Here is a 24,867-nt window from a genome sequence, read left to right on the forward strand (position 1 = left end):
TAATAATATAGGTTATAAGTTAGAGGTGGAGTTCTGTACAAAAATACTCTGGTTGTCAAACAATGAATACAAAGAAGTACTATTTTAAGAAATTCCAAATTATATTAAACATGAAAGCTCGGGTTATCAGTGTAACTTTGCTTTGTGTGCTGTATCTCTGCGCTACAAAATTACACAATACAGTCTAGAAGCAAAGCACGTATTTCCTTTACTGATTCTTTTTGGAAGATCAACAACCTTTCATAATTGCTTGTTTGTGCACAGATAGCTCAATTATCCTTTCATAGTAAAACCAGAGCCACTTTTCTGTCCGGTGGAGAATTTCATTACAGCTTTAATGACTAATCTGTAGACAAGATCTAACGCTTGTAACTTAGTAACACATGCAATTACTGAGGATTGGGGTTCAAATGATACATATTATCTGTAATTTAATTTGATCATATGACGGATATTATTAGAGATTAGGACCAAGGTGAAAGCAGCACCTTGTGCCAGGCCACTGATTCCGTTTAGCATCCAGAGGAAATTATGAATTATTTTACTTTATTTTATATAGACAAGACACTGTATTTACACATTTTTCTTTACATTACAACCTGCTTCTCACAGCCTTCTGTGATAACTCCCACGAGCAGCACTCCCCCCCTTCATTTAGACTGTAACTAAGAAGGTACAAATATGCAGTTGAACATACAGATAATCTTTGCTAATGCAGGTTTACCAAGTCAGATCTTACTTTGGTAAGACTGTACGTTATTACAAGAAGTCCACACTTTAGCTTTAAAATGCACTACAGTGCAAGAACATATTCATGGCTGTCATAAGGTTTAAAGGTACATCTTTGCACGGTTTTCTTCCTGTGGAAACGTGGGATTATTAATTGAATGTGTCATGGTCCTGGGCCATGTTGGCCCAGTGTTCTTAGTTTCCTTGTATGTTTGTATTTTATTCCATGCTTCCCCTGCCCATTATGTTTAAGTTCCCCCTGTGTGCCCTCTATGTATTTATGAGCCCTCGTCCCCTTTCGTGTTTATTCCATGTCTCCCCTGCCTGTTACGTTGGTGTTCTCCCCGTGCTCTCTCTTCCCCCTGTGTGCCCTCTATGTATTTATGAGCCCTCGTCCCCTTTCGTGTTTATTCCATGTCTCCCCTGCCTGTTACGTTGGTGTTCTACTCGTGCTCTCTCTCCTCCTGTACTTCCTGTTTCACCTCTCCCGTCAGTGTTCAGTTCACCCCGCCCTGTCTCGTCATGATTATCAGTGTCACCTGTGTTCCCCGTGTGTTCCCACTTCCCTCGTTAACCCTCTGTGTATTTCTGTCTGCGTCTCCCTCTGTTCAGTGTGACGTCGTCCCTCATGTTGTGTGGATCTCCCTGTGTCTCTTCGCGTATGTTAGTTTACTTTTCCCAGTTTAGTTTTGTATTTCCTATGTTCGGCCATTCCAGCATTAAAGCTGTGATTTTGAGTTCACCCCCGTGTCTGTGAGTTTTGCGTTTGGGTCCTCCTCCTGCCTGCCACACAGCCGAGCCTTGACAGTACGACGTCACCAGATATGGACCCAGCAGCACTCAACCCACCAGAAGAACTGCGTCTGGACATAATCTACTCCGTGGAGAGACTCCTGCATCTGTGGCTAGAACATGAGGGGAAGGAATTTCGCCGTGCTGTGGAAACCAGACTACAGCGCTTGTTCTGTGGTCTTCCCTGGCTACTCAGTGCACTCCACCCACTCGAACAGGATTTAATCCGCAACGAGCTCCACCTTCATCCCCCAGCTGCTACTACCCACCTGCCTGAAGGGCCGGATGTGGAGCCGCTCGGCCCGTCAGAGCCATCATCAAAAAAGAAACGGCATTCACGCCGCCGACGCGCCACCCCACAGCCGGACATTCGGCCTTCTAATTCACCTTCTGTGCTGCCAGAAGCTCCGTCGGCTCCCTCGCTGCTACTTCCAGCTCCGTTAGCTCCCTCGCAGCCCTTCGCAGCTCCGTTAGCTCCCTCGCCGCCACCCGCAGCTCAGTTAGCTCCCTCGCCGCCACCCGCAGCTCAGTTAGCTCCCTCGCCGCCACCCGCAGCTCAGTTAGCTCCCTCGCCGCCACCCGCAGCTCAGTTAGCTCCCTCGCCGCCACCCGCAGCTCAGTCTCCTGTGTCCCCGCTAGCTCAGCCGTTAACTCCACCACAAGCTCCATTTTCACCTCTACCATCGCTTCAGTCATCAGTTCGGTCTGCCACTCAGTCGCCCTTAGCTCCATCATCCACACTACCACCTGTTTCTCTTCCACCACAACCGTCACTACACCCAGCCACTCAGGCTGCTACTCAGTCCGTCATTCAACCCATAGCCCTGCCGTTACCATACCCTGTAGCTGAGCCACTAGCCGTCCGACCCACAGCCACTTCAGCCACTCCTTCACCCGTTACACCTCCACTACAACCATCACTGCAGTCTCCAGTGTCCCCAGTGCAGTCTCCAGTGTCCCCAGTGCAGTCTCCAGTGTCCCCAGTGCAGTCTCCTTTAGCACAGTCACCCACTCAACCACCAGCACCACAACCGTCACTACCTCTAGTTCATTCCCCTGTGAAGTCATTAACTCCACCACCTACTCCACTCTCACCACCACCGTTACTACAGACATCAGTTCAGTCCCCTGTGCAGTCATTTACTTCTCCACCGTTAGCAGCTCAGGTCCCCGTGTGTCCAGCAGCTCAGGTCCCCGTGTGTCCAGCAGCTCAGGTCCCCGTGTGTCCAGCAGCTCAGGTCCCCGTGTGTCCAGCAGCTCAGGTCCCCGTGTGTCCAGCAGCTCAGCTCCCGCTCTCACCCGTGTCTCCAGTAACTCAGTTAGCTGCCCAGCAGCCACTCTCCGCTCAGTCTCCTGTGTCGCCAGTTTTGCTCATCCACTCCATGCAGAGAGGTAACTGGATTTCTACTCAGGGTACTTTCCATGGTTTAGCCGCCGTTGGCACAGTTTGCCACTCCAGGGCTTCCCCAGAGGCTAGGTCTCAGTCACCGGCTGATTCTGGACCCCTGAAGTTTAAGCAGCCCCCTAAGAACTGCACCATGTTCGTATTGCCTGGGCAGAGTCAGTGCTCAGTGCAGCGCCAGTTGTCCTCATGTCGGCCGAAGGACTTCATGCCTGTTGGCGTTGTTTTGGTCTCCGCTGGAGGGTCCGAGGGGCCCGTTCAGCCTCCCGTCTCCGCTGGAGGGTCCGAGGGGCCCGTTCAGCCTCCCGTCTCCGCTGGAGGGTCCGAGGGGCCCGTTCAGCCTCCCGTCTCCGCTGGAGGGTCCGAGGGGCCCGTTCAGCCTCACGCCGCATCAGCTGGAGGGCCCGAGGAGCCTGTCCAGCCGCCATCTGCGACCGCCTCGTCATTGCCTGGCCCGGCCTCAGCCTCTGCAACCTCGCCTGGCCCGGCCTCAGCGCCTTCGTCCTCGCCTGGCCCGGCCTCAGCGCCTTCGTCCTCGCCTGGCCCGGCCTCAGCGCCTTCGTCCTCGCCTGGCCCGGCCTCAGCGCCTTCGTCTGCTGCAGCCTCCTCAGAGCCTTCGTCTGCTGCAGCCTCAGCCTGTGCTTCACCTGGTCCCGCCTTGACTGGTCCCGTCTCGACTGGTCCTGTGCCCACCGGGCCTCGGCCAGTACGCCTGACACTGGAGAGCCGCCGCCGCTGCCTTCCGTGCGGCCGGCCCCCGGACCGTCATCGCCTGGGTGGCCGCCGTCGCCTTCCGCGCGGCCGGCCCCCGGACCGCCTTCGCCTGGGTGGCCGCCGTCGCCTTCCGCGCGGTCGGCCCCCGGACCAGCGCTGTCATCGTCGCCGCCGCCTCCCGCGCGGTCGGCCTCCTGAACTGCTCCGTCGTCTCCTTCACCGCCGCCGTTGCCTTGCGCACGGCCGGCCTCCTGAACTGTTTCCGCGTCGCCGCCGTTGCCTTGCGCACGGTCGGCCCCCTGAACTGCTCTGTGTTTGGGTTATTTTCTTGGGCTCCGGTGTTTGCTGTGCTCTTTTGTTTTCTGTTCCGGGCCCTCCGTCCTGGGCCCCCGCCGCCCGCCCTGGGTTGTTTTCTGTTTGGTTTTGTTTTTCTGTGTTTGGGCTGTCTGGAGCCAGCCCTTGAGGGGGGGGTACTGTCATGGTCCTGGGCCATGTTGGCCCAGTGTTCTTAGTTTCCTTGTATGTTTGTATTTTATTCCATGCTTCCCCTGCCCATTATGTTTAAGTTCCCCCTGTGTGCCCTCTATGTATTTATGAGCCCTCGTCCCCTTTCGTGTTTATTCCATGTCTCCCCTGCCTGTTACGTTGGTGTTCTCCCCGTGCTCTCTCTTCCCCCTGTGTGCCCTCTATGTATTTATGAGCCCTCGTCCCCTTTCGTGTTTATTCCATGTCTCCCCTGCCTGTTACGTTGGTGTTCTACTCGTGCTCTCTCTCCTCCTGTACTTCCTGTTTCACCTCTCCCGTCAGTGTTCAGTTCACCCCGCCCTGTCTCGTCATGATTATCAGTGTCACCTGTGTTCCCCGTGTGTTCCCACTTCCCTCGTTAACCCTCTGTGTATTTCTGTCTGCGTCTCCCTCTGTTCAGTGTGACGTCGTCCCTCATGTTGTGTGGATCTCCCTGTGTCTCTTCGCGTATGTTAGTTTACTTTTCCCAGTTTAGTTTTGTATTTCCTATGTTCGGCCATTCCAGCATTAAAGCTGTGATTTTGAGTTCACCCCCGTGTCTGTGAGTTTTGCGTTTGGGTCCTCCTCCTGCCTGCCACACAGCCGAGCCTTGACAGAATGTGATTCCTTTTTCAAACTGCTTTTTTTTTTTTAATTTACAACAATTAGGTGTGATTTTTCCACATTTGGGGCAATCAGATCAGTTCTTTTCTTAGTGAATTGCGATTAGTTTGAAGAAGTAAATGAATCCTTTTTAGAAAGTAACTTGACATGAGTCTGGCCTACTGTACTAGCTCTCCACAAAAACACACTGGCAGTAATCCAGTGTCTGTCATATACACTGGTGACTAGCCTTCTCGCTTTCTCCGCCATCCCAGAGACTGTCTAAATGTCAGTGTTTTCTGTGCTCCTAATGTATTCCTAAAATAGTGTCTCCATTGCTGAGCCTCTGTGAAAAGGCACGCTGCAGAAAAGGCATAGTGAGTCTGACTCACAGCAGAGACAGCAGAAACACCATGCCATCCCAAAGCCAATTAAACATGCATGGGGGTGTACGTGACCTCAAAAAAGCCCGTGGATGGCCATTCTCTCCCCCATTCATTCCACTTTGTAGCTCACCCTCTGTCACTCTTCAGCTGAGGCTTGTCGTCTTCCCTTTTTACCAATTAAAGTGAATTATTCAGGGCAGCCTATGTGTACCTGTTAAGTGTTTTTCTTCCAATGAGCACTCTCACAGAAAATTGAGGTGAGGAGAAGATGATCAAGAGCATGTATGCTGCCGCACACAGGCTGGGCAACTGAAGCAGATGAGTTGGCATAGGCATGCCCGCACCAGCATAGGTCAGTGGACGGACCCCTTTGCATTTTGATGTATTTCCAGAGGTCAGTGAGAGGCTAGTGATTCAGAAGTTAATATGATGTGACTTGGAGAAAGACTAATTAGCCTTCTATCACAGCTAGCCTCTAATAAACTAAAGAATGGCTACATAATGACAAATGAATCTGCGGATGACACAATTAAAAATGTGTAATTTAAGACCGTAAATTCCAGTGACATCTGAAATTCTGGAATGCGAGGTGATGTGCTTTATTTCATCAGAACCTCAACTAGATTCTAGTGTGGCTGGAAAATGTCCTGCTTGTGCTTAACAATGCAGAAGAAGGAAATGGGATGGAAACATTAAAATGTCATACCGTATATGGATGGGCTAAATTTCCATCTTTAATCAAATTCATATTCAGCTTTAAATGTCATAGTTGCTTAAATTAACAGACACCACAATGTAACACCAGTTTCACAGTGGACGCTGCTTGTTGCCATGCCATTCATTCACGTTTATTGATAACTGACTAAATTTCACTGAAATACTTGCTTCTACATAAATAAAATTAAAGATGATGATGGGCTAAATTATTATTATCTAATTTTGTCAGTAACCAGAAAAGAGGCACTCATAAAACTTTACAGCTGTTTAGCCAACATGAAACAATACATGTATCAAGGCTAGCTTACACCATGGAGTCCTACTCTAAAATACTGTCATAGATTTAACACTGTCTGTGAACCTGGATTCATGAAATACATGTTTAAAGTTTCTAGAGCTTGTGTAAAGACGTCTTGTACCAATATAGAATATGACTACTGGTTTTGTTGGTTGGTGGCTGCTAATAGATTACACAATATGTTTATGTTAGCTAACTAGTGATAGTGATAACTCAGCAGAAAACAAGGTAACAAAAACTCTTAAAAGCAGTCTAAGGGAGTCACTTTTGTAAGGTGGCTGGTTTAAACAATAGAAAGTGGTTCCTTGTTGTTGATTAGCTTAACTGAAATGGGAATATCCACATGTTAGCATTACAGCTAACAGGTAGATTTTCCCATTTCTCAAGCACTTTATGCATGAGGACAGTGTAGAGAGAGAGCTTGTTTGTGTCAGGTCCACTGATGGAGTCAGATCAGGTCAGGTTGGGTGTACCGAGAGGCACATTCATAAACTTCTCTACAAACCCAAACATTACCGCTAACAGGTGGAATTTCCTGTTTCAGTTTAGCTAGCCAACAAGGAAGAGCCAGTTGCTGCTAAAGAAACAGAGAGTGAAAGTGAGCAGTACAATTAGTTTTCTCATTGTTGCAGAAAGCGGTAATACAAAAATGTCACCCTTGGACTGATTTTAAGTTTTCTTGTTTTCCACTGAGTTATTAGTTCAGTCACTGGTTAGCTAACATAAACTAATGTAAGTCTACTAGCACTAACCAACCAACCAAACAAGTGATAACACTTACACAAAAGATGACACTTAACATGCTCTAAAACAGGGGTGTCAAACTCAAATACACAGTAGGCCAAAATTCAAAACTGGAACAAAGTCGTGGGCTAACGTTAATATTTATTGAAATATATTTATTCCTCCAGATATAAGAATGAATCTTTTCTTATGGACTCAAACACGTTTTGCTGAAAAACTGAATATGGAACAAGCAAAGCTTAATACTAAACAATATATATATTAGCTGTATAATACCAGTAGGCCAGCTCTGATAGTAATTTGGTATGGCTTCGCGGGCCAAATGTAAGTAGGCTGCGGGCCAAAATTGGCCCGCGGGCCAGAGTTTGACACCTATGCTCTAAAACATGTAAACATTTATTTCTTAAATCAAGCTTCACAGGCAGAGTTAAACCTATGGCAGTTTTATAGAGTAGGGCTTCATTGTCTATGCTAGCCTAATGTTTCATGTTTCTACAGCTGTAAAGTTTTGAGTGCTTCTTTTGTGGTTATTGACAAAATTAGATGATAATGGTTAAGATGAAGCCATATTTCTTTCTTTTTTAATGTAGAAGTAACTTTGACTGGCTTACTTTTATTTATCTTTATTTATATATTTTATTTCAGTGGAAAGTCAGTTATGAATGAATGTGAATTTAAAGGTAGAGCTCAAAGATGGATATGACCGGTGTGTACTGAATAAAAAGTGACAGAAATGGATTGCTCTTCCCCTTATACGTCACTGTCCTATGGTCTTTTTGTTCTGTATGTATATGTAATGACAAAATTATTTATCTTGTGTACAAAACCTCCCCAAAACCCCTTTGATGATTTGTGTGGTGTGAGAATCCATTTGCTATGCAACTGGTGTGATCACATTACAGGATGGTTACACGTTATCCAGAATTATGTGGCACAGTGGCACAGCCTTTGAGCATGACTTCTAATTCTTTTTCTTTCTTTCTTTCTTTTGCCTTCTTACCTTATGTAATTTGAATTTTCATATTGCTGCATCTACAAATAGTCATAAAGAACTGAAAGAACATTTCTGAACATTTTTTCAAAAAATTCTATTTCAGCAACTATTTTAGGCTATAAGTATCTTTCCAGAAAGCATTAGTTATTCCACACTTTTCCCTCTCCTTTATTTATTTATTTTGGTAGTCTGTGCACTACAGTTGCCACATTTAGATTCCCTCAGCTTGCCAAAGACATTAATTAATCATAAACAAATACAATAAACAGAATGATTCCCTTTAATTTATATTCCTGCTCATCCTTGCTGTCTTATGCCTTTGGTGTGTGAGCTGAGTCTGAGAGACATGTCACCTTGTAAGACATACTGAATGCCTTCCCTTGAAGGAGGGAAACAGAGAGAGCAGGAAGATAACACAGCCAGGCAGCACTAACCGATCAGAGCACTCCAGCAGAGATATGACCCACATAGCCCAATACTCGTTTAATCAGTCTGCTACTGGCAGAGGAAAGAGGGAATCGGAGGGAGGAACAGGGGAAATTTGAGTGTTAGGTGGCTTTAGTTAGTTTTAAGGAAACTAAAATACATTTATAAAAAATTTATCTTTTCTCCATTCTACTTGTTCACACTTTCCTTTATTTTTGCTCCTTCCTTTATTGTTGGTCTCCCTACTTTTCTTATTTTTCAAATCCTGTTGCTGTATTATTTTCTTTTATTTCCTGCTCATGAACTGAATCTATGATCAAACTAGATAAAAGATGGCAAAAGTCTTAAATAATATAAAGATGCTGTGCAGAGATTGCACCCAACTGAGTAACAAGAAACATTTGTGGGGGCAGTGCCACAAATAAAAGGGCATGTAACCATTTCATTAAGCTTTTCATATCGTGGCCCAAGTGCACTTTTATTAAATTAAATAACTATTTTTTTATTATTATTACAAAAATAAGGGGACTCTATTGTAGGCCAATGCAGATTATTAACTGTTTGACATGTGACAAACAATTATTTTGTTTTTTTAAATTCCATATATTCGTAAAATGGTCTGTTTAGCTACACACCAAAGAACAAAGCTGATGTCAGTGTGAGCGAGATATTGTTAGTATAGGCTGGAATCTTTTTACACTAATTGCTGTTAGTTTTTCTTCACCATTGTAAATATACCCACATCATGGTGGTAGTTTGTTGTGGCTTCACAGGATTTGTTTAGTAATACTGAACCAAGAACACCCACCCTAACCAATTAGTAACCAACCGTTCTGCAATCTGAGCTGCAGCCATTTAGAAAATACAAATTTATTGCTGGCGAAGCACCTCCAGTGGTTTGAGTTTTTATCATCTTAAGTATACACAAGTGAAGAATAACAGTTTCAGATCTGTTTATGCAGTAAATTTTGCTCCAAAATGTTTCCTCTCATTGGAATAAAATAAACTGTACAGCTATGGTTATAAATTTGACTTAATATATGCAATAGACAGCTGTGATGTCTTTTTGCCAGGATGCATAAGGATGCCAAGATGCATAGCCTGTACAGTGACTATGGATGTGATACATGATGTGTCCAGCATGTCCAAATTAACACTGTCAGATTTGATTTCAACACTATTAAAGTGTCTATATGGGTCCACACCAGAGTGTTAATTTAACTCTTTTTGGAGAGTTGGTACGTTAACTCTGATTTAGTGTTAAACACCAAATCTGTCTGGAGTTGATAATTTAACACTTGCTAATGCTAACTAGGTGTTAAGAGTTTATATATTAACTCTCAAAGAGTATTTTAGTTTAACTACATAAGAGTTATCTTCTAATTAATTCTAAAAAGCGGGAATTTTACTGTTCTGAACTTCTAGAAATTTCTTTTGGAAATAAACGTTTACTAAAAAGACGCAATGGTTTTTGAAAAACATTTATTCTGAACTGTGCACCACAATTTCAAAACATTTTCTGAAAGATGTAACAGTGTACATGTTCTCACTTTCATTAGAATTGTGTTTATCAAAAGGTCTGACATAGGTGAGCTGGTAAATGCAAATAACAGCATTCTCATCACTTATTTCTTCAATACAATATGCATGTCCTTCATTCATCACTTTGTGGAACTTCAACGCACTTCTGCTCTCCCCCATATTCCATCTTCACAAGCATATCCTGTGCGGAGATTGAATAAAAATTAGTTGACACTAATTAATGGCACAAATCAATTGCTAACGTAGAACCCAGTCAGGACATCTTCTACTGCTGTTTGCTCGGATTTTTTTTTTTATGGGAGATAATTTTCAGGCTTCAAGTAGCACCATTATACCAACATTTCACATTCTAGACATTGTTTTAGGTGTATTTGACCAAAAGTTTGACTGAAAATTCACATGCAAGCTTTTTTTCAAGGCTGTGGTATTTGTCCACAAACAATACATTTCAGCTAGCTAAAACAGAATATTATGCTATCACCGAGCAACATGGCTAATGCCTTTCACACAGCTTTGTCTCAACTCCAAAAAGCCACAGAAGTAAAAGCTAATAATAATAATTGAAACAATCTTTGAAAAAATGACTTACCAAGCATGGCAAACAACTCAAATATGTAGAGCAAAATGTTCTGAAACGGCTTCACTTCAGCTTCGACTGGAGCCTATGGTGCTGGGGGCGGAGTCTGTGAATTTACTCTATTGGTGTCATAGCCCCTCTAGGAGTTCAGAGTTAAGAGGTCAAGAGTTAATGTTTCCATTGTAACACCTCCAGATTTGACAGAGAAACATTCATTTTTAACACTTGATTTTAACTACTATCATTTTACACCTCAGAGTTACATTAAAAGAATGTGACTCTACTTAGAGTAAAATTAACTCTACTTTTGCAAGAAGACTACTAACACCAAAACATTTAACACTTTTGAATTTGCTGTGTAAGAGACACCATCAGTATGTGTTGCAATAATACGTTACATGATCTGCTGAGTTTGCAAGTTTGATCAGTTATAAAGAAACACATTACATAAAAGTTATAAATTGATTTGCATGTCCTTGAGTGAAAATAGCATTTGATCCACAAGTAAAACATGATGTTTCTTGTAGGTGGTCACCAGGTTTGCACACATCTCATCAGGGATTTTGGACCTTTGTCTTTACAGAAACACTCAAAATCATTTAGGTTTCTTGGCTGCTGCTTGGCAGCTCCAATGTTTCCATCTCCGTGCTTGACTGTGGGGATGGTGGTCATTGGGTCATACTCAGTATTGCGCTTCCTCAAGATATGGCAGGCTGCACGAATGCCAAAGAACTATGCTTTCATCTGATCACAGCAATTTTTGCCATGCCCTCTCTCAATAATTTATATGTTCACTGGCAAACTTTAAATTGGCCTCTGCATGTGGCTTCTTAAGGGGAGGACTTTGCAGATGCAGCAGGATTTCAGTCCATTACAGTGTAGTGTGTTACCAACTGTGTACTGTGGCTGGTTTTCCAACTGCCTTCCGATAACAAACAAGCTCTTCCCATGTATGTATGGGTTAATTTAACACCTTTCCCATAATCATCTTCACTCCATGAAGCAAGAACCTGCATTGAGCTCCAGACTGAAGGTGATTGATCGTCATTTAATATTTCTTCCACTTCTAAATAATCACACTGATAGTTGTCACCTTCTCGTCAAACTTCTTGCTAACACCCTTGTATCCCATTCAAGCAGATCTACCATGTTTTCCTTGATGTCCTTTGACAGCTCTTTGGTCTTGCTTATGGTGGTGGAGAGTTTGGAATAAAAGAAATTGATTCTGTGGACAGGTATGCTTTATACACATAATAAAGTTGATTGATTGATACATTTTTAATTCTGAGAGCCAGAATTCTAAGAGATCAAATACTTATATCACTCAATACAAATCAGTTTATAACTTGTGTGTAAAAAAAAAAAAAAGTAAGGAGAGAAACAATCAAAAGGACTGTAAGTGTGTGTGTGTGTGTGTGTGGAACAGCAGAACATAGCCAACAGGTTGTTTACAAATTAACTTCATACACACTCTTAGGCCTGTTGCCAAATTAGAGGATGTTGAAGCTTCTCACTCCTGCCCTCTAGAGACTACACTAGCTGGAGAAGGTAACTAGCCATTCCTCAGTGGGGTTTACCAAAGTCCACCCAGGGAATCATTAAGAATTTCTATTGCTGGGCAACACTAAGCACATGGGCCCTAAGGACAAGTTAGCAACTTCACCACATTAAGTGGGTGGAACTGTGTAAATGTAGAGGGAACAGACTACATGGAAAAAACTACATATACAAGTAGACCAACACAATTCTGGCTATGATGCAGCTACTGGGAAGGACCTTGACAATTGAGCAAAATCCAAAATGTAATGTGAAGACCTGAACTTTTACAAAGACAGGACTACGAACTTTAGTTTGCAAAAGACAAACAAGTAGTCTGGTTTTTTTTAATGGGAATCTTTGAATCCAGTGCCATTGCCACAGGCTTATAAAATTGAGCACTTAGCCATGCAGCCTACCTTTAAAAACATTTGTCTAGGAATAGATTGATCTAAGAGCACAATGAATTTGAGCGTGATATAATAAAAGGATGTCAGCAACTCAATAAGGAAAATTTTCCTTAAATATTAGATTTATTATTTTTTATATTAGATATTTTTCTAGATATTCTAAGATCAACTTTACTGGTATTTATACAAAGTGAAAGCTTTCAGAAACCATAGTTATTCAAACCCAAACTGGGTTTACTGAACAAATTAGGTTTTTTAGGTTTACTTGAGTCATTTGTGCTGTTTTAAGAAAACATAAAAATTAGATTTACTTTAAAAAGTTGTTGCACTCAAGTGTGTAAAGTAACTCTGAAGAAATTGGCTGTTTTGTACTCTAAAATGTTTGATTCAATGACAAGCCACTGAATTAACCTGAAAGAATAGAGAATTTTACTGAAATAACATCAAAGAAACTACAGAGGACTCTTTAAAACTGACAATGTAGAGAAATATGTTTTATGTGATTTGACAGGCTAATTCAATGACCTTGAGCGACAAAACAAAACAAACCTTTTTTTTCCAAACCTCCTTTGGCATTAACATCAGTACAAAAGCTGTGTGCTGGGAGCTTTGTGGCATCCAAGGCCAGGAAGCAACTGCAAGTGTATTGTGTATGTGATCCAGTACTTTTGTTTATATTGTGTATGGACTAGAGATGGCACGATACCACTTTTTTATGTCCGATACCGATATCATAAATTTGGATATCTGCCGATACCGATATGAATCCGATATAGTGTTTTTTAATCAACAAAACTGTTTTTTTAAATATCTTGCTGCATTTTGTATAAGTTCACACTCAAGTTTAAAACAACAACTACACTAAAGCTATTCTGTTATACCTGTATGCAAAAAAAAAATTTCATAGTTCAGCAATACTGATCAATCTAATAAACTTAAACCTACACCATCCTCCCTATTCTGGTATTTTAAAGAGTACTTAGCGTAAATATTAAGCAACCTAACTAATAGGGTTCCAACTCCCAGCAACAACAAAAATAAATAAATAAAAAATAGGGAACCACCCCTCACACTCCACCTCATGATGCTTAATCGACGTAATCAACCTTAATTTGATGCAGTGTGAAAAAAAAATGCACAGAAATCAATTTTTTTTCAAGAAATATTAAATAGATTCAACATCTTTCTTCAACAAAATTGCAGACTGCACAGATGGTACCTTCCCAAAGGAAAAAGTACTATAGCTTACTAGGGTATATATATTAGACTTAATAGTCACTATATACAGTAATTGACTTCTATTCCTTTTACATCAAATTAAAACTTTGGGTGTCAGATAATTATTTATTAAAAGCTAGACATTTTAAATGAGAATAAGAAAGAAAAGTATTTCTTTGTGCCCCCTTTTCCCTGTTAATGCCCTATCAGCCCCCCTGGCTAAACTTTGCTAGATCCGCCCCTGCACAGTTACCAGCGTCAGCTACGTAGAAAAAGATCCTGGTGTAGAAAGTAATATTAAATAAATTCTAACAACAGCTGATCAAACTTAAACGTGCTGCTGTTGTTCAGCCGCTGGTTTCCACTTTCTGGTGCAAAGTGGGCCAAAAACAAAGAAGCCGATCAGCTGATCATTAAGCAGTTTCATGATTGAAGTAGCAGCAAGAAGAGGCAGTCGCTTGTTAAGCTTAACGCAGGAATGCTTTACAAACATTCAGAGATGGACTTACACACTTGCTTTACTTCTCTCGGGGATAACTTTGTCAGAGATGAAATGCCAGGTTGCTAGCGAAGCTCCACATGCTATCCAGACCACAGGTCCCGCATGCCACAGCCGCTCTATCACGTGATGCATACTGCTCCGACGTGCTAACGTTCTGAGGTGAGTTATGGCGTGTTGCAAGTTTTATGAGGTGCTTTCGTGATATTTAATGGATCGGATTACATTTTTTATTTTTCTCCGATATCCGATCCAGTAATTTAGGTCAGTATCGGACCGATACCGATACGTAATATCGGATCGGTCCATCTCTAGTATGGACCGAATAAACTTGGAAGAAAGCCGGACCAATTTAAAATATTAACTGATTTCCACTTTGATAGACAGGGAGAGAAAAATGTGCAGCAGTGAGTTTCTGCTGGTAGCGTGATCACCATGGGTTACTTGCAGAGGTTCATATCACACTTAGTTTTTGTGAAAGTAATTATTCATCAATCACATTACCCTTGAGGTTCAGTCCTTTATATGTATAGAATATGTAAATATATGTTAATCTCCAAACAATGGAGAACTAATGTATTCACTGACAGAAAGAAGTCTTCAAAAATAAATTGCCTAATATGATTCTGTAAACTTCCCACACACTCAGCTATGGCACGCAAAAGCTTTAACTGGCAGAAGCTGTTCTGACAGATCGAAAAAGCAGAATTTCACCTGAGAACCAGATCCAAATGCATGCAGCGAGATGTTTGCATACTCAGTCTCACCAAATGGTCAGAAACACACATCTGAAGTGAAAACAGTGATGGGTTTAACTCTGTGTTTGTGTTTAATTTCAGCATAATCACTGAAAACACTCAAGAGGCAGAAACCCGCAAAGCTATGTCAGTAATTTATTTGTTGGCAAACAACTTTCACTGTTACAACAAATATTAGTTATGAGATCATTCAACGTGGAACCCATACAAAAAGAATAAATAATTAGCAGTAATATTGTAATAATAATCAAGATCATAATAATTTAAAAAAAGAAATGAAAAACCCCAAAAATTAAAAAAATTAAAAAAAACAAACCCAGTGCCACTTTATTTACTCCTGCCAGCTTTCTTTCCTCTGAGCTTGTTTTGCTGTATTTAAACCAATAAACTGATAAATAAATAATTTCTCTCTTGGGGACATGGCGGGGTTTGTGGAATACATGTGCAAGCTACACTTCATACACTTATTCATTTTCCTGCTAAATAAGTAAACATTGGCTTTCCACATTGGACAGTGCTCTTGTGTGCAGATTTTTCACATTTTCAGTACACAAATATGGTGTAGCCATGATATTTCATTGGTAAGACTGACCCCTTTGTAAAATAGTAGATTCTCTGAGCATTTTTCTGTACAATAAGATCTCAAACAGCACTGTAAGTTATTATCAGTTGCTAGAATATTTGGCAGAGGATATGTTTTTAAAAACTATTTTTGTGCTACGTCTTAAATCTGGCGTCTTTGTAATTTTTCACACCGAGGCCCCTCGCGCAGGGACAAAATGAGATGAGATCCTCTTCCATCAAAAGTCTAAAATGTAGCATTTCCATAGTAATCGCTTCCTTCGTCTCTTAACTACTTCAGTTTCCTGCTTGGTTTAAATCTACACAAGTGGCAAAGTATATAGTAACAACTAATTTGCAAAATGTACGTGACAGTGGTGTTGCTATAAAAAGGACCAGGATGAAGTGTGCGTAGGGTATATGCGTATTAATTAAGGGGTGCTTGACCGCCTCTGCATTACGAGAGAGTGACATGAAAGATTGTTTCTTGCTCGTTCTGCAGTCCTCTCGTGAACAGAACATATCATTGCATTTCAGAACGTTTTCACACACAAAAGGTTTGCAACTTAGGATTATAAAATAAAAGACTTGGTCATATGCAACATTTGTATCTGTATCTGGATTCTGTACAATACATAGAAACAGTTTGTGATTTCTTCATAATCCTTTGATAACGGAAAACTTTTACAGAAGAAAGGAGAAGAAACAGAACTTTTTTTTTCACTTCAGTCTGTTGTAATATGATCTTCCTTCTTTGTTTTCAGTGAAATACACAGTAGCCGCTGTCACTACGACTTGCAGGAATGTTACACCAGCCCAGACACAACTCCAGTTTAGCAGATACGAACAGGAAGAGAACTTCGAACATCAGTTTGATATGGTTACAGTTCAGCCGCCCAAATAATATCAGTGGTTCTTTTTCTTTTCTTTTTTTTTTTTTTCTTTTTTTTGGGTGATTGTTAGTGAGGGCATATATCATACATCCTTCACTTGATTGGCAGGTAGCGGTGCTTCTTTGGGGCCAGTTTATGCTGTGAACACCAGAGTCTGACGTCCTGCTCTACCCTTTATTGTCGTGGAAACGTCATCCAACATATGCGTCTTTAAGAGTTAGACAGACAGACAGACATACAGACAAACAGACAGGCAGCTCTTTTCACCCAGGGCTGGGGGCCTGGGCCCTGTTGTGGTGGTAGTGGAGACTATATGCTATAATCTGCTAGAGGTCCATATTGGTAAACTTGTAGGGCTACGGTCAATCCGAAGATTCCAAATAAAAGTAACAGGTACGGTAAAATTACAGAATCCCTCCCCGTTCCTTTTCTGTTCTGAGTTCAAACATTCCATTCTGGCTTGATGTTCACAAAAAGTCTTTTAGAGCTGCCCTCTCAGTCTGCACCTTTTATGACAGTACATTCAATCCCTGCTTTTAACTGGCCAGTGATGTCTCAATCATATTGTCATGGGCCGCCGTTAATGTTACACACAGTACCTCAATCCAGGGTCGGGCCAGCTCAGTCTGTCAGTCAACAACACAGAATGTTTTCACTGAAAGGTTGAAAGTGTAAAGGTGGGCTGGGGAGGGACAGAAGTCTCGACTGCCTCTATAGACTGGTAACCAGGTGAGAAGGGTCTACAGGCGGCTCCTCGGGTGATGAATCGGACTCATCCTTGCTCCCAGAGACCATATATCCATCACTGCCACCACGGCCCATGTGGTAGTAGCTCTGCAGCTCGTGAAGGTGATTCCTGGAGCCCAAGTTTGGCATGCTCTTATAATAGACATCATCCAGTTCAGGAGCAGTAGCACTCTTACAGGGCTGTAGCTCCCCGGAGCTGTCTTCCTCTCCGTCTGTTAAACCATTCATCTGCCCATCTGGGAGGTCCGTCAGCACTGGCATGCTGGTGTAGAGTGAGTCTCTGTGGTTTGGTGAGTGCGTGTGCTCATCAGTGTGCTCGTTTGTCAGCAGGGGAAAAAAGCTCTCGCTGGTCTCTTGAGGAATGCGCCGTGGCCGGGAGAAACTGTGAGGTGGCGGCGGCGGCGGGGGGTGGCTGTCTGGCGGAGGAGGCCGTGGCGGCAGGAGAGGTGCATTGGACTCCTCTCTGATAATCTCCAAACCCAGGTTCTCCTCATGGGGGAAGGCTACAGAGTTGTCTAGTACCATGGGGCCATTGTCCTCTTTACTGCCTCCCACACATCCACCAACTCCACTGCTGCTGCTGCTGCTGCTGCCCCCTGCCAGGCTCCCTGGAAGAACCAGGCAAGAATCATATTACACCACACATCTCAACATGTTAGCCCACTGACGTTAAATCATTTTGAACAAAAAGCACTGCCACTGCTACCCAAGGCAGCAACTTTAGCATTACTAGTAAAACAAGTATTAAATTTTTTAAATTGTATACTTTATTGACCCCCGTGGGGAAATTCCTCTCTGCATTTAACCCATTCACTCTGTGAAGTTTAAAGTCCCCACTCTAATTTTCAGAAATTAACAACAGATTAAATTAGTCCTGCTATGTGACACCGGACCCAAAGAGAGCGATTTAAAGGATGTCAGCTCATTTGATGTCATTGTCCAGGTTGTCTTGCTTTCGAAATTACAGTTTTACTTGAGCTCACCACTTTCAACAGTGCAATTTTCGCCAGCATCATATGTCTGTTATCCAGTAAAAAAAACCAACCCCCCCCCCCCCCCAAAAAAAAAAAACTACTGTCTGCTAGATCTGCCCACTACCAAATGTCACACAGGCAAAGCAAAAGGAAAAAGGATCAACTTCAGGTAAATCTACACTTCACAATAGCTGCCAAAAGTGTAAAAGTTTGGTATTGACATATCAGCTGTGATAATATGTCGCAGTTGTTTAAGCTGTCTGCGAACGGTTAGAAATAATAATTATTGTAGATTTTAATATGTTGCTCACCACTTCTATTGTGCTGTTTTGTTGAGTTCACCTGAACCCTCAGAAGGAAGGGTTACTGCAAATCATTATAAATGACAGGCTTTTGCTTAATTCAGTTTAATAATCACCTGTCTGCATAAATCATTGTAACCAGATAAAAACCCAGATTCTACTCATTCACCCACAGAAACAAATAAAAAGTGTTTACACGCATTTATAATTACTCTAAGACTATTTTTGTTGTAGTGAGTTAACAAGCAGTGCCACTTAATAAATCGAAATATTTACATCTGTTTATCAAAACCTTCAATTATATAAATGAAACCACATTCACCTCCATTGGCCATGCTGCTGTTCACCAGTTTGTTCATGAGGTTGTGATTGCGCTCCGTGGTTGCTCTCTCATGATTGTTGAGGTAAGATGGGATATAGTTGGACGTCAGCTCCTTGAGGATCTTCTTCTCTAGAGTTGTCTCCTTGTGGTTGCCGTGGGTGCCGTAGCCGGCGCTACGGTCGAGGATCTGGACACAGTCGCTCAAGTACTCACTGCTCGCCATGCTGTAGTTGTTGGCATGGTTACCATTAAGAGGGAGTGTATCCATAACACTGGAGTCTCTTGCGTTGTTCAGGATGCCCTCTGAGAAACAATTTTAAAAAGTGCTAATTATTAAGATGTAAGAAAAAAACAACTCCCAAGTGGTTTTTTTACAAATGAAAGATTTTAATTATTGTTTCACATCGTAGTGGGTGCTGTGAATTGAGGATTAAAAATTAGCAATGATAAATTTCTTGGAAAGAAAAATGCTTCAAGCGTCCATAATTCATTAAGGAGAATCTTCATAAGTACTCTTCTTTTTCAATTGCTGCTAGCACTACAACAATACAAAAAGAAAAGTTAAAATTTCACTGAAAAATGTTTTAAGTAGAACTTCTAGTAATTATACAGGAGTTATTATCACATCTCATCTCCCTGCTGGTCGACTAATACTATAGATACTGTATATCGACTGGAAAACTTTTTGGGGAAAAAAGGTTTTGCATAGGTTGGATTTAAAACATTAAATTGCTTTAAATTCAAGAAAATAATTATGTAGCTGAAGTAGTTTGAGTAATAATGTAGTCCATACTTGTGTCTCGGTATGGTGCTAATGGACAGCATGAGGGAGAGAGAGAGAGAAGAGAAACACAGATGTGAATTTAGACATTGACAGAAACACATTTCAGCCACCGTTACATCAACAATTGCTCAACAACTAAAGGCAAGTTGACAAATTTTAAACACAAAAATCTTACATAATCATTACAGAACAAAATATCTGTGCTTTGTTATAAAGACAGAGAAAGAAACAGCATAAGAATCATATTTAAAATGCTATAAATGTAGATATTAAGCTTATGCAGACACATGCTGTTGCACAAGCAACACAAGGCCAAAATGACACATGCATGTAAAAATAAAAATAAAAGTAAATCTAACATTCATATAAAATGTAATATATAAGAAATATTTCATGGTTCACAAGTAGCTTTTTTAAGATATAGCAAATCTGCAAATAGTAATTTAGATAGAGTTGTATGCATATATGTACAGTTCAGTGTCATTGATCATCTCACTTGGGAACCATAACATGCATGCATCAAAATAGAAAGCACCTTTTAAACTGAAAGAACCATGCAAACTAAATCAATAAATAGATAAAATAAAGCAACTCTATGCTACATTTAAAAATGTTGTTCATAAATGGAACATCAGCCACACCTTGGGTGTTGTACATGCCCACAGCTGGGTTGTTATAGACTGCCGAGTCCCCCAGGAGCGTGTTATAAGGATTGTTAGTACCATGGGGACGAAGGAGAGCATTAGTTATAAGATGATTAGCCATGGCTCCTGGTACAGGCAGATAGAGAAAGAGAGAGGAAAAGCAATAGCCAAGTCGAGAGAGGAGGAGAGAGGAAAAGCAACAGCCAAGTCAAGAGAGAAAAAGAGAGAAGCACTCAGGAGAAAAAAAACAGAGTGGAGATAGAGGTTAAAGGAGAGAACATGTAGCCATTGCAGAGTGGAAGTAAGCAAGAAGGAAAAAAGAAGAAGGGAGAGCGAGATGGAGAGTGAGTGTGTGGAAGAAAGAGGGAGAGAAGAGGACAAGTAAATCAAACAGGCTAACAGTTCAGGGAGAAAGGCAAGAAAAAGCTTGACAAGTCATTCTTGCAGCCATTGCATACAGGCTGAGGGAGGGAAAGGGAGAAGGAGACAGAGAGAGAGAGAGAGAGACAAAGAGAGAGTGCCATAGCTTGGAGCAGACTGTGCTGCAGTTCAATATGCTTGAGCAGAGAAGCATGACTACAGGACAGTTAATGGACAAAGGGGCCACAGAAAGTGTTTTCAGTGCATTTTCTGAGAGACTGCTCATATACACATTAAGACAATGCAAAAAATACAGGCAACAAATGGGCACAACAGCTCTTATGCATTCATCCTCATGATGCTATCGACACTGTATGAAGCAGGCTGTGCTACTGCTGTCTGTGCATGTCATATAGCTTTAAAACAGAGAGGGGAAAAACAGGTTCAAATATCTCTGTGGTTTCAGCATAAACTCAAAGCAAAACATGATAAGAAATAATTATCTTTATCAGTTTTCTTTTCCTTTTAGTACCTTAGCAGGACCACTAATGAGGTGCAGAGATGGCATTATACATGACCAACCACTGTGTATGTGACGACCTAGTGGAGAGTCTGCATCATGCAGTTTTTCTTTTTGCTTTTCTTTTCTGCTCTTTCTAGCGGCTTCAAATGCAATCTTGCTAATATTATACAGTTGTCACTGACTGTGTGGGATCTGAACTTATGGTTATGTAAACTAGCTACATCTACGGATGCATCCCGTACCCAGTAAAATCATGTCTAAAGGCTAGTAAATCTATGAAAAATATAGGGGCACAGCAATTTTTTACTTCCCTAAGGCATTTTTTTCTCATTTCTACACAATGTAAACTATAAACTTATGATTCCTATGCCATTATAACCCAGCATTTAAGAACTACATAAGTCATATATTGTCATAATATTCAAAAAAGGGGAATATATGCATTCTAGATCCTTTCAAATGTATGACTACACAAATTATTCATCAAAACTACAAATTACGGCGGCGTAAGAAATTGTAAGCTCTGACACATCAATCTGCTGCAAAATGGTAAAGGTGGAGGGAAATTTGTCATAGCTGGACACACTGAAATGAAAATCACGTTAAGGATCTGTTATCTTTAATTACTTGAACTGATCCCTCCTTTTCTCGGTGCTGCCAAAAGTCAGCCACCGCTACGTGAATGCATGAGTTATTTACTGGTTGATTATGTGACGTGACGTCATTAGTCTCAAGCTACTGGAACTATTGTTGATCTTAGTTTTGCGGATGTCATCTGTAGATTTCCAGAACGTGTGTGTGTGTATATATATATATACACATGTACATGTGTGTATATATATATATACACATGTACATGTGTGTGTATGTATATATATATATATATATATATATATATATATATATATATATATATATATATATATATATATATATATATACTTTAACCTTCCTAGTTTCTGGCTTACGTAAGGTGTTTAGTTGGCCATGACAAAAAATTTAGGTTGCTTGAAAATGTGTGTATACAGTGGGGCAAAAAAGTATTTAGTCAGCCACCGATTGTGCAAGTTCCCCCACTTAAAATGATGACAGAGGTCAGTAATTTGCACCAGAGGTACACTTCAACTGTGAGAGACAGAATGTGAAAAAAAAATCCATGAATTCACATGGTAGGATTTGTAAAGAATTTATTCGTAAATTAGGGTGGAAAATAAGTATTTGGTCACCTCAAACATGGAAAATCTCTGGCTCTCACAGACCTGTAACGTCTTCTGTAAGAAGCTTTTCTGTCCCCCACTCATTACCTGTATGAATGGCACCTGTTTGAACTCATCATCTGTATAAAAGACACCTGTCCACAGCCTCAAACAGTCAGACTCCAAACTCCGCCATGGCCAAGACCAAAGAGCTTTCGAAGGACACCAGGAAAAGTATTGTAGACCTGCACCAGACTGGGAAGAGTGAATCTACAATAGGCAAGCAGCTGGGTGTGAAAAAATCAACTGTGGGAGCAATCATCAGAAAATGGAAGACATACAAGACCACTGATAATCTCCCTCGATCTGGGGCTCCACGCAAGATCTCATCCCGTGGGGTCAAAATGATCATGAGAACGGTGAGCAAAGATCCCAGAACCACACGGGGGGACCTGGTGAATGACCTGCAGAGAGCTGGGACCAAAGTAACAAAGGTCACCATCAGTAACACACTACAACGGCAGGGAATCAAATCCCGCAGTGCCAGACGTGTTCCGCTGCTGAAGCCAGTGCATGTCCAGGCCCGTCTGTTTGCCAGAGAGCACATGGATGATACAGCAGAGGACTGGGAGAATGTCATGTGGTCAGATGAAACCAAAGTAGAACTTTTTGGTATAAACTCAACTCGTCGTGTTTGGAGGACGAAGAATACTGAGTTGCATCCCAAGAACACCATACCTACTGTGAAGCATGGGGGTGGAAACATCATGCTATGGGGCTGTTTTTCTGCCAAGGGGACAGGACGACTGATCCGTGTTAAGGACAGAATGAATGGGGCCATGCATCGTGAGATTTTGAGCCAAAACCTCCTTCCATCAGTGAGAACTTTGAAGATGAAACGAGGCTGGGTCTTCCAACATGACAATGATCCAAAACACACCGCCCGGGCAACAAAGGAGTGGCTCCGTAAGAAGCATTTGAAAGTCCTGGAGTGGCCTAGCCAGTCTCCAGACCTCAACCCCATAGAAAATCTGTGGCGGGAGTTGAAAGTCCGTGTTGCTCGGCGACAGCCCCAAAACATCACTGCTCTCGAGAAGATCTGCATGGAGGAATGGGCCAAAATACCAGCTACTGTGTGTGCAAACCTGGTAAAGACCTATAGTAAACGTTTGACCTCTGTTATTGCCAACAAAGGTTATGTTACAAAGTATTGAGTTGTATTTTTGTCATTGACCAAATACTTATTTTCCACCCTGATTTACAAATAAATTCTTTACAAATCCTACCATGTGGATTCATGGATTTTTTCTTCACATTCTGTCTCTCACAGTTGAAGTGTACCTCTGGTGCAAATTACTGACCTCTGTCATCATTTTAGGTGGGGGAACTTGCACAATCGGTGGCTGACTAAATACTTTTTTGCCCCACTGTAGCATCTCCTAATGTTGTTACTGCACAAATGAACCAAAGAGAAAATGATTCCCTTTTTTTTCTCCTTCTGGTCAAGCCTCCAAACAATCAGTGTGGCATGTAGCTCAGTGATGCGCCTGTTTTACAACAGACTGTGAAAGTGTTGCCACATACACTAAGTAATATAACTACACTGAAAAAAGGCCTTGTTGGATTTACTTAATTCAATAGTGGACACTGGTTGCACACAAATGTTTTGCTTTGGCAGAAACTTAAACAACTGAGTTAAATCAACACAACTTATTCATATTCAATAACCCTGTGCATTTTGTGTTGATACAACGCGATTGAAACATGTTTAGATGAAGTAAGTTAAAGCTCTTGGAATATTTTAATCCTTCACAATTTTGTCATTTTATTTTAACACTATTCAATAACTTTTACCCCAGTACTACTCGGTCACTTAAATACTACATGTTGTCTTCATATTACATAATGTTCAACAAAGTCTAGAGTCTGGTTACCATAAAAATTGAATGGATCTACAACAACTACCATCCTCCTATCTTTATCCTGGTTGCAGGGGGGCTGGGGCATGAAATCCTGTGCAGTGTCGCAAGATTTAACATTGCTATATTATTGACTTACTTCACTCGAACATGATATGAAGAATTTAATCTAGCCTCTCTGCATATAATGTAGTTTCTACACTATATAGTTACACTTAACTTTAAAGCATAAGGCAATTGTGTTAAATACACACAAGATGCTTACATAAATCCAAGAGATGGCCAATCAATTTTTTTCAGTGTACAGCTTCTTTAGTCTGACTCTGTTATTGTAAGCTGGTACTGTCAGAGTTTATTAAATACACATGTGAAAACAGTATTAGCTGATAGACAATTATCTTTTACTGCTAGGGTTCCAGATGAAGTGCATACCTTTGATTTGCAACCCACACCCCCCTTTTTTAAATCTTTTTTTACATTAAGTAACAGCTACATTTTGAATTAATTGAGAATATCATAGAGTGTTTGAGTTTCACTAAAATGAAAAACAGCCACATACTAACAACTGACTCCTCTATTCCTGAGCATACCACAGAACCTTTTTTTTTTGGTCATTGCTGTGTAGGTCTCTCTTCTTCATTATAACTTAAATGACCTGGGCATAACAAGAAGTCGGTCTCTTATCTGACAATCCAATTTATTCCATTCCACCGTTATCCAATAAGTCAAAGTATGTAGTTATTTCAACATCTACTGGCTAAGTAGCTCCGTGTGGCATTCTTTAAAGTGTGAG

The 24,867-nt window shown here is 41.4% G+C and overlaps 1 protein-coding gene across 1 annotated transcript in view; it reads right to left on the reverse strand.

Annotated features, from left to right (window-relative positions):
- Positions 1-16,326: 16,326 nt before the first annotated feature.
- adgrl3.1 (adhesion G protein-coupled receptor L3.1) overlaps positions 16,327-24,867 on the reverse strand; it is an 86,895-nt gene continuing 78,354 nt past the window's right edge. Inside the window, exons 21-24 of the mRNA XM_085410017.1 lie at positions 20,074-20,202; positions 19,442-19,459; positions 18,649-18,951; positions 16,327-17,658 (exon numbers count right to left, since the gene is read on the reverse strand). Of these exons, the coding sequence (XP_085266143.1) occupies positions 17,015-17,658; positions 18,649-18,951; positions 19,442-19,459; positions 20,074-20,202 (1,094 nt within the window). The 3' untranslated portion in view covers positions 16,327-17,014. The remainder of the gene's footprint in view (positions 17,659-18,648; positions 18,952-19,441; positions 19,460-20,073; positions 20,203-24,867) is intronic.

This window comes from Rhamphochromis longiceps, linkage group LG6 (assembly GCF_057381845.1).
Source record: "Rhamphochromis longiceps isolate RC_006_pf linkage group LG6, R_longiceps_female_GT1.1, whole genome shotgun sequence".
In the NCBI taxonomy this organism is placed as follows: Eukaryota; Metazoa; Chordata; class Actinopteri; order Cichliformes; family Cichlidae; genus Rhamphochromis; species Rhamphochromis longiceps.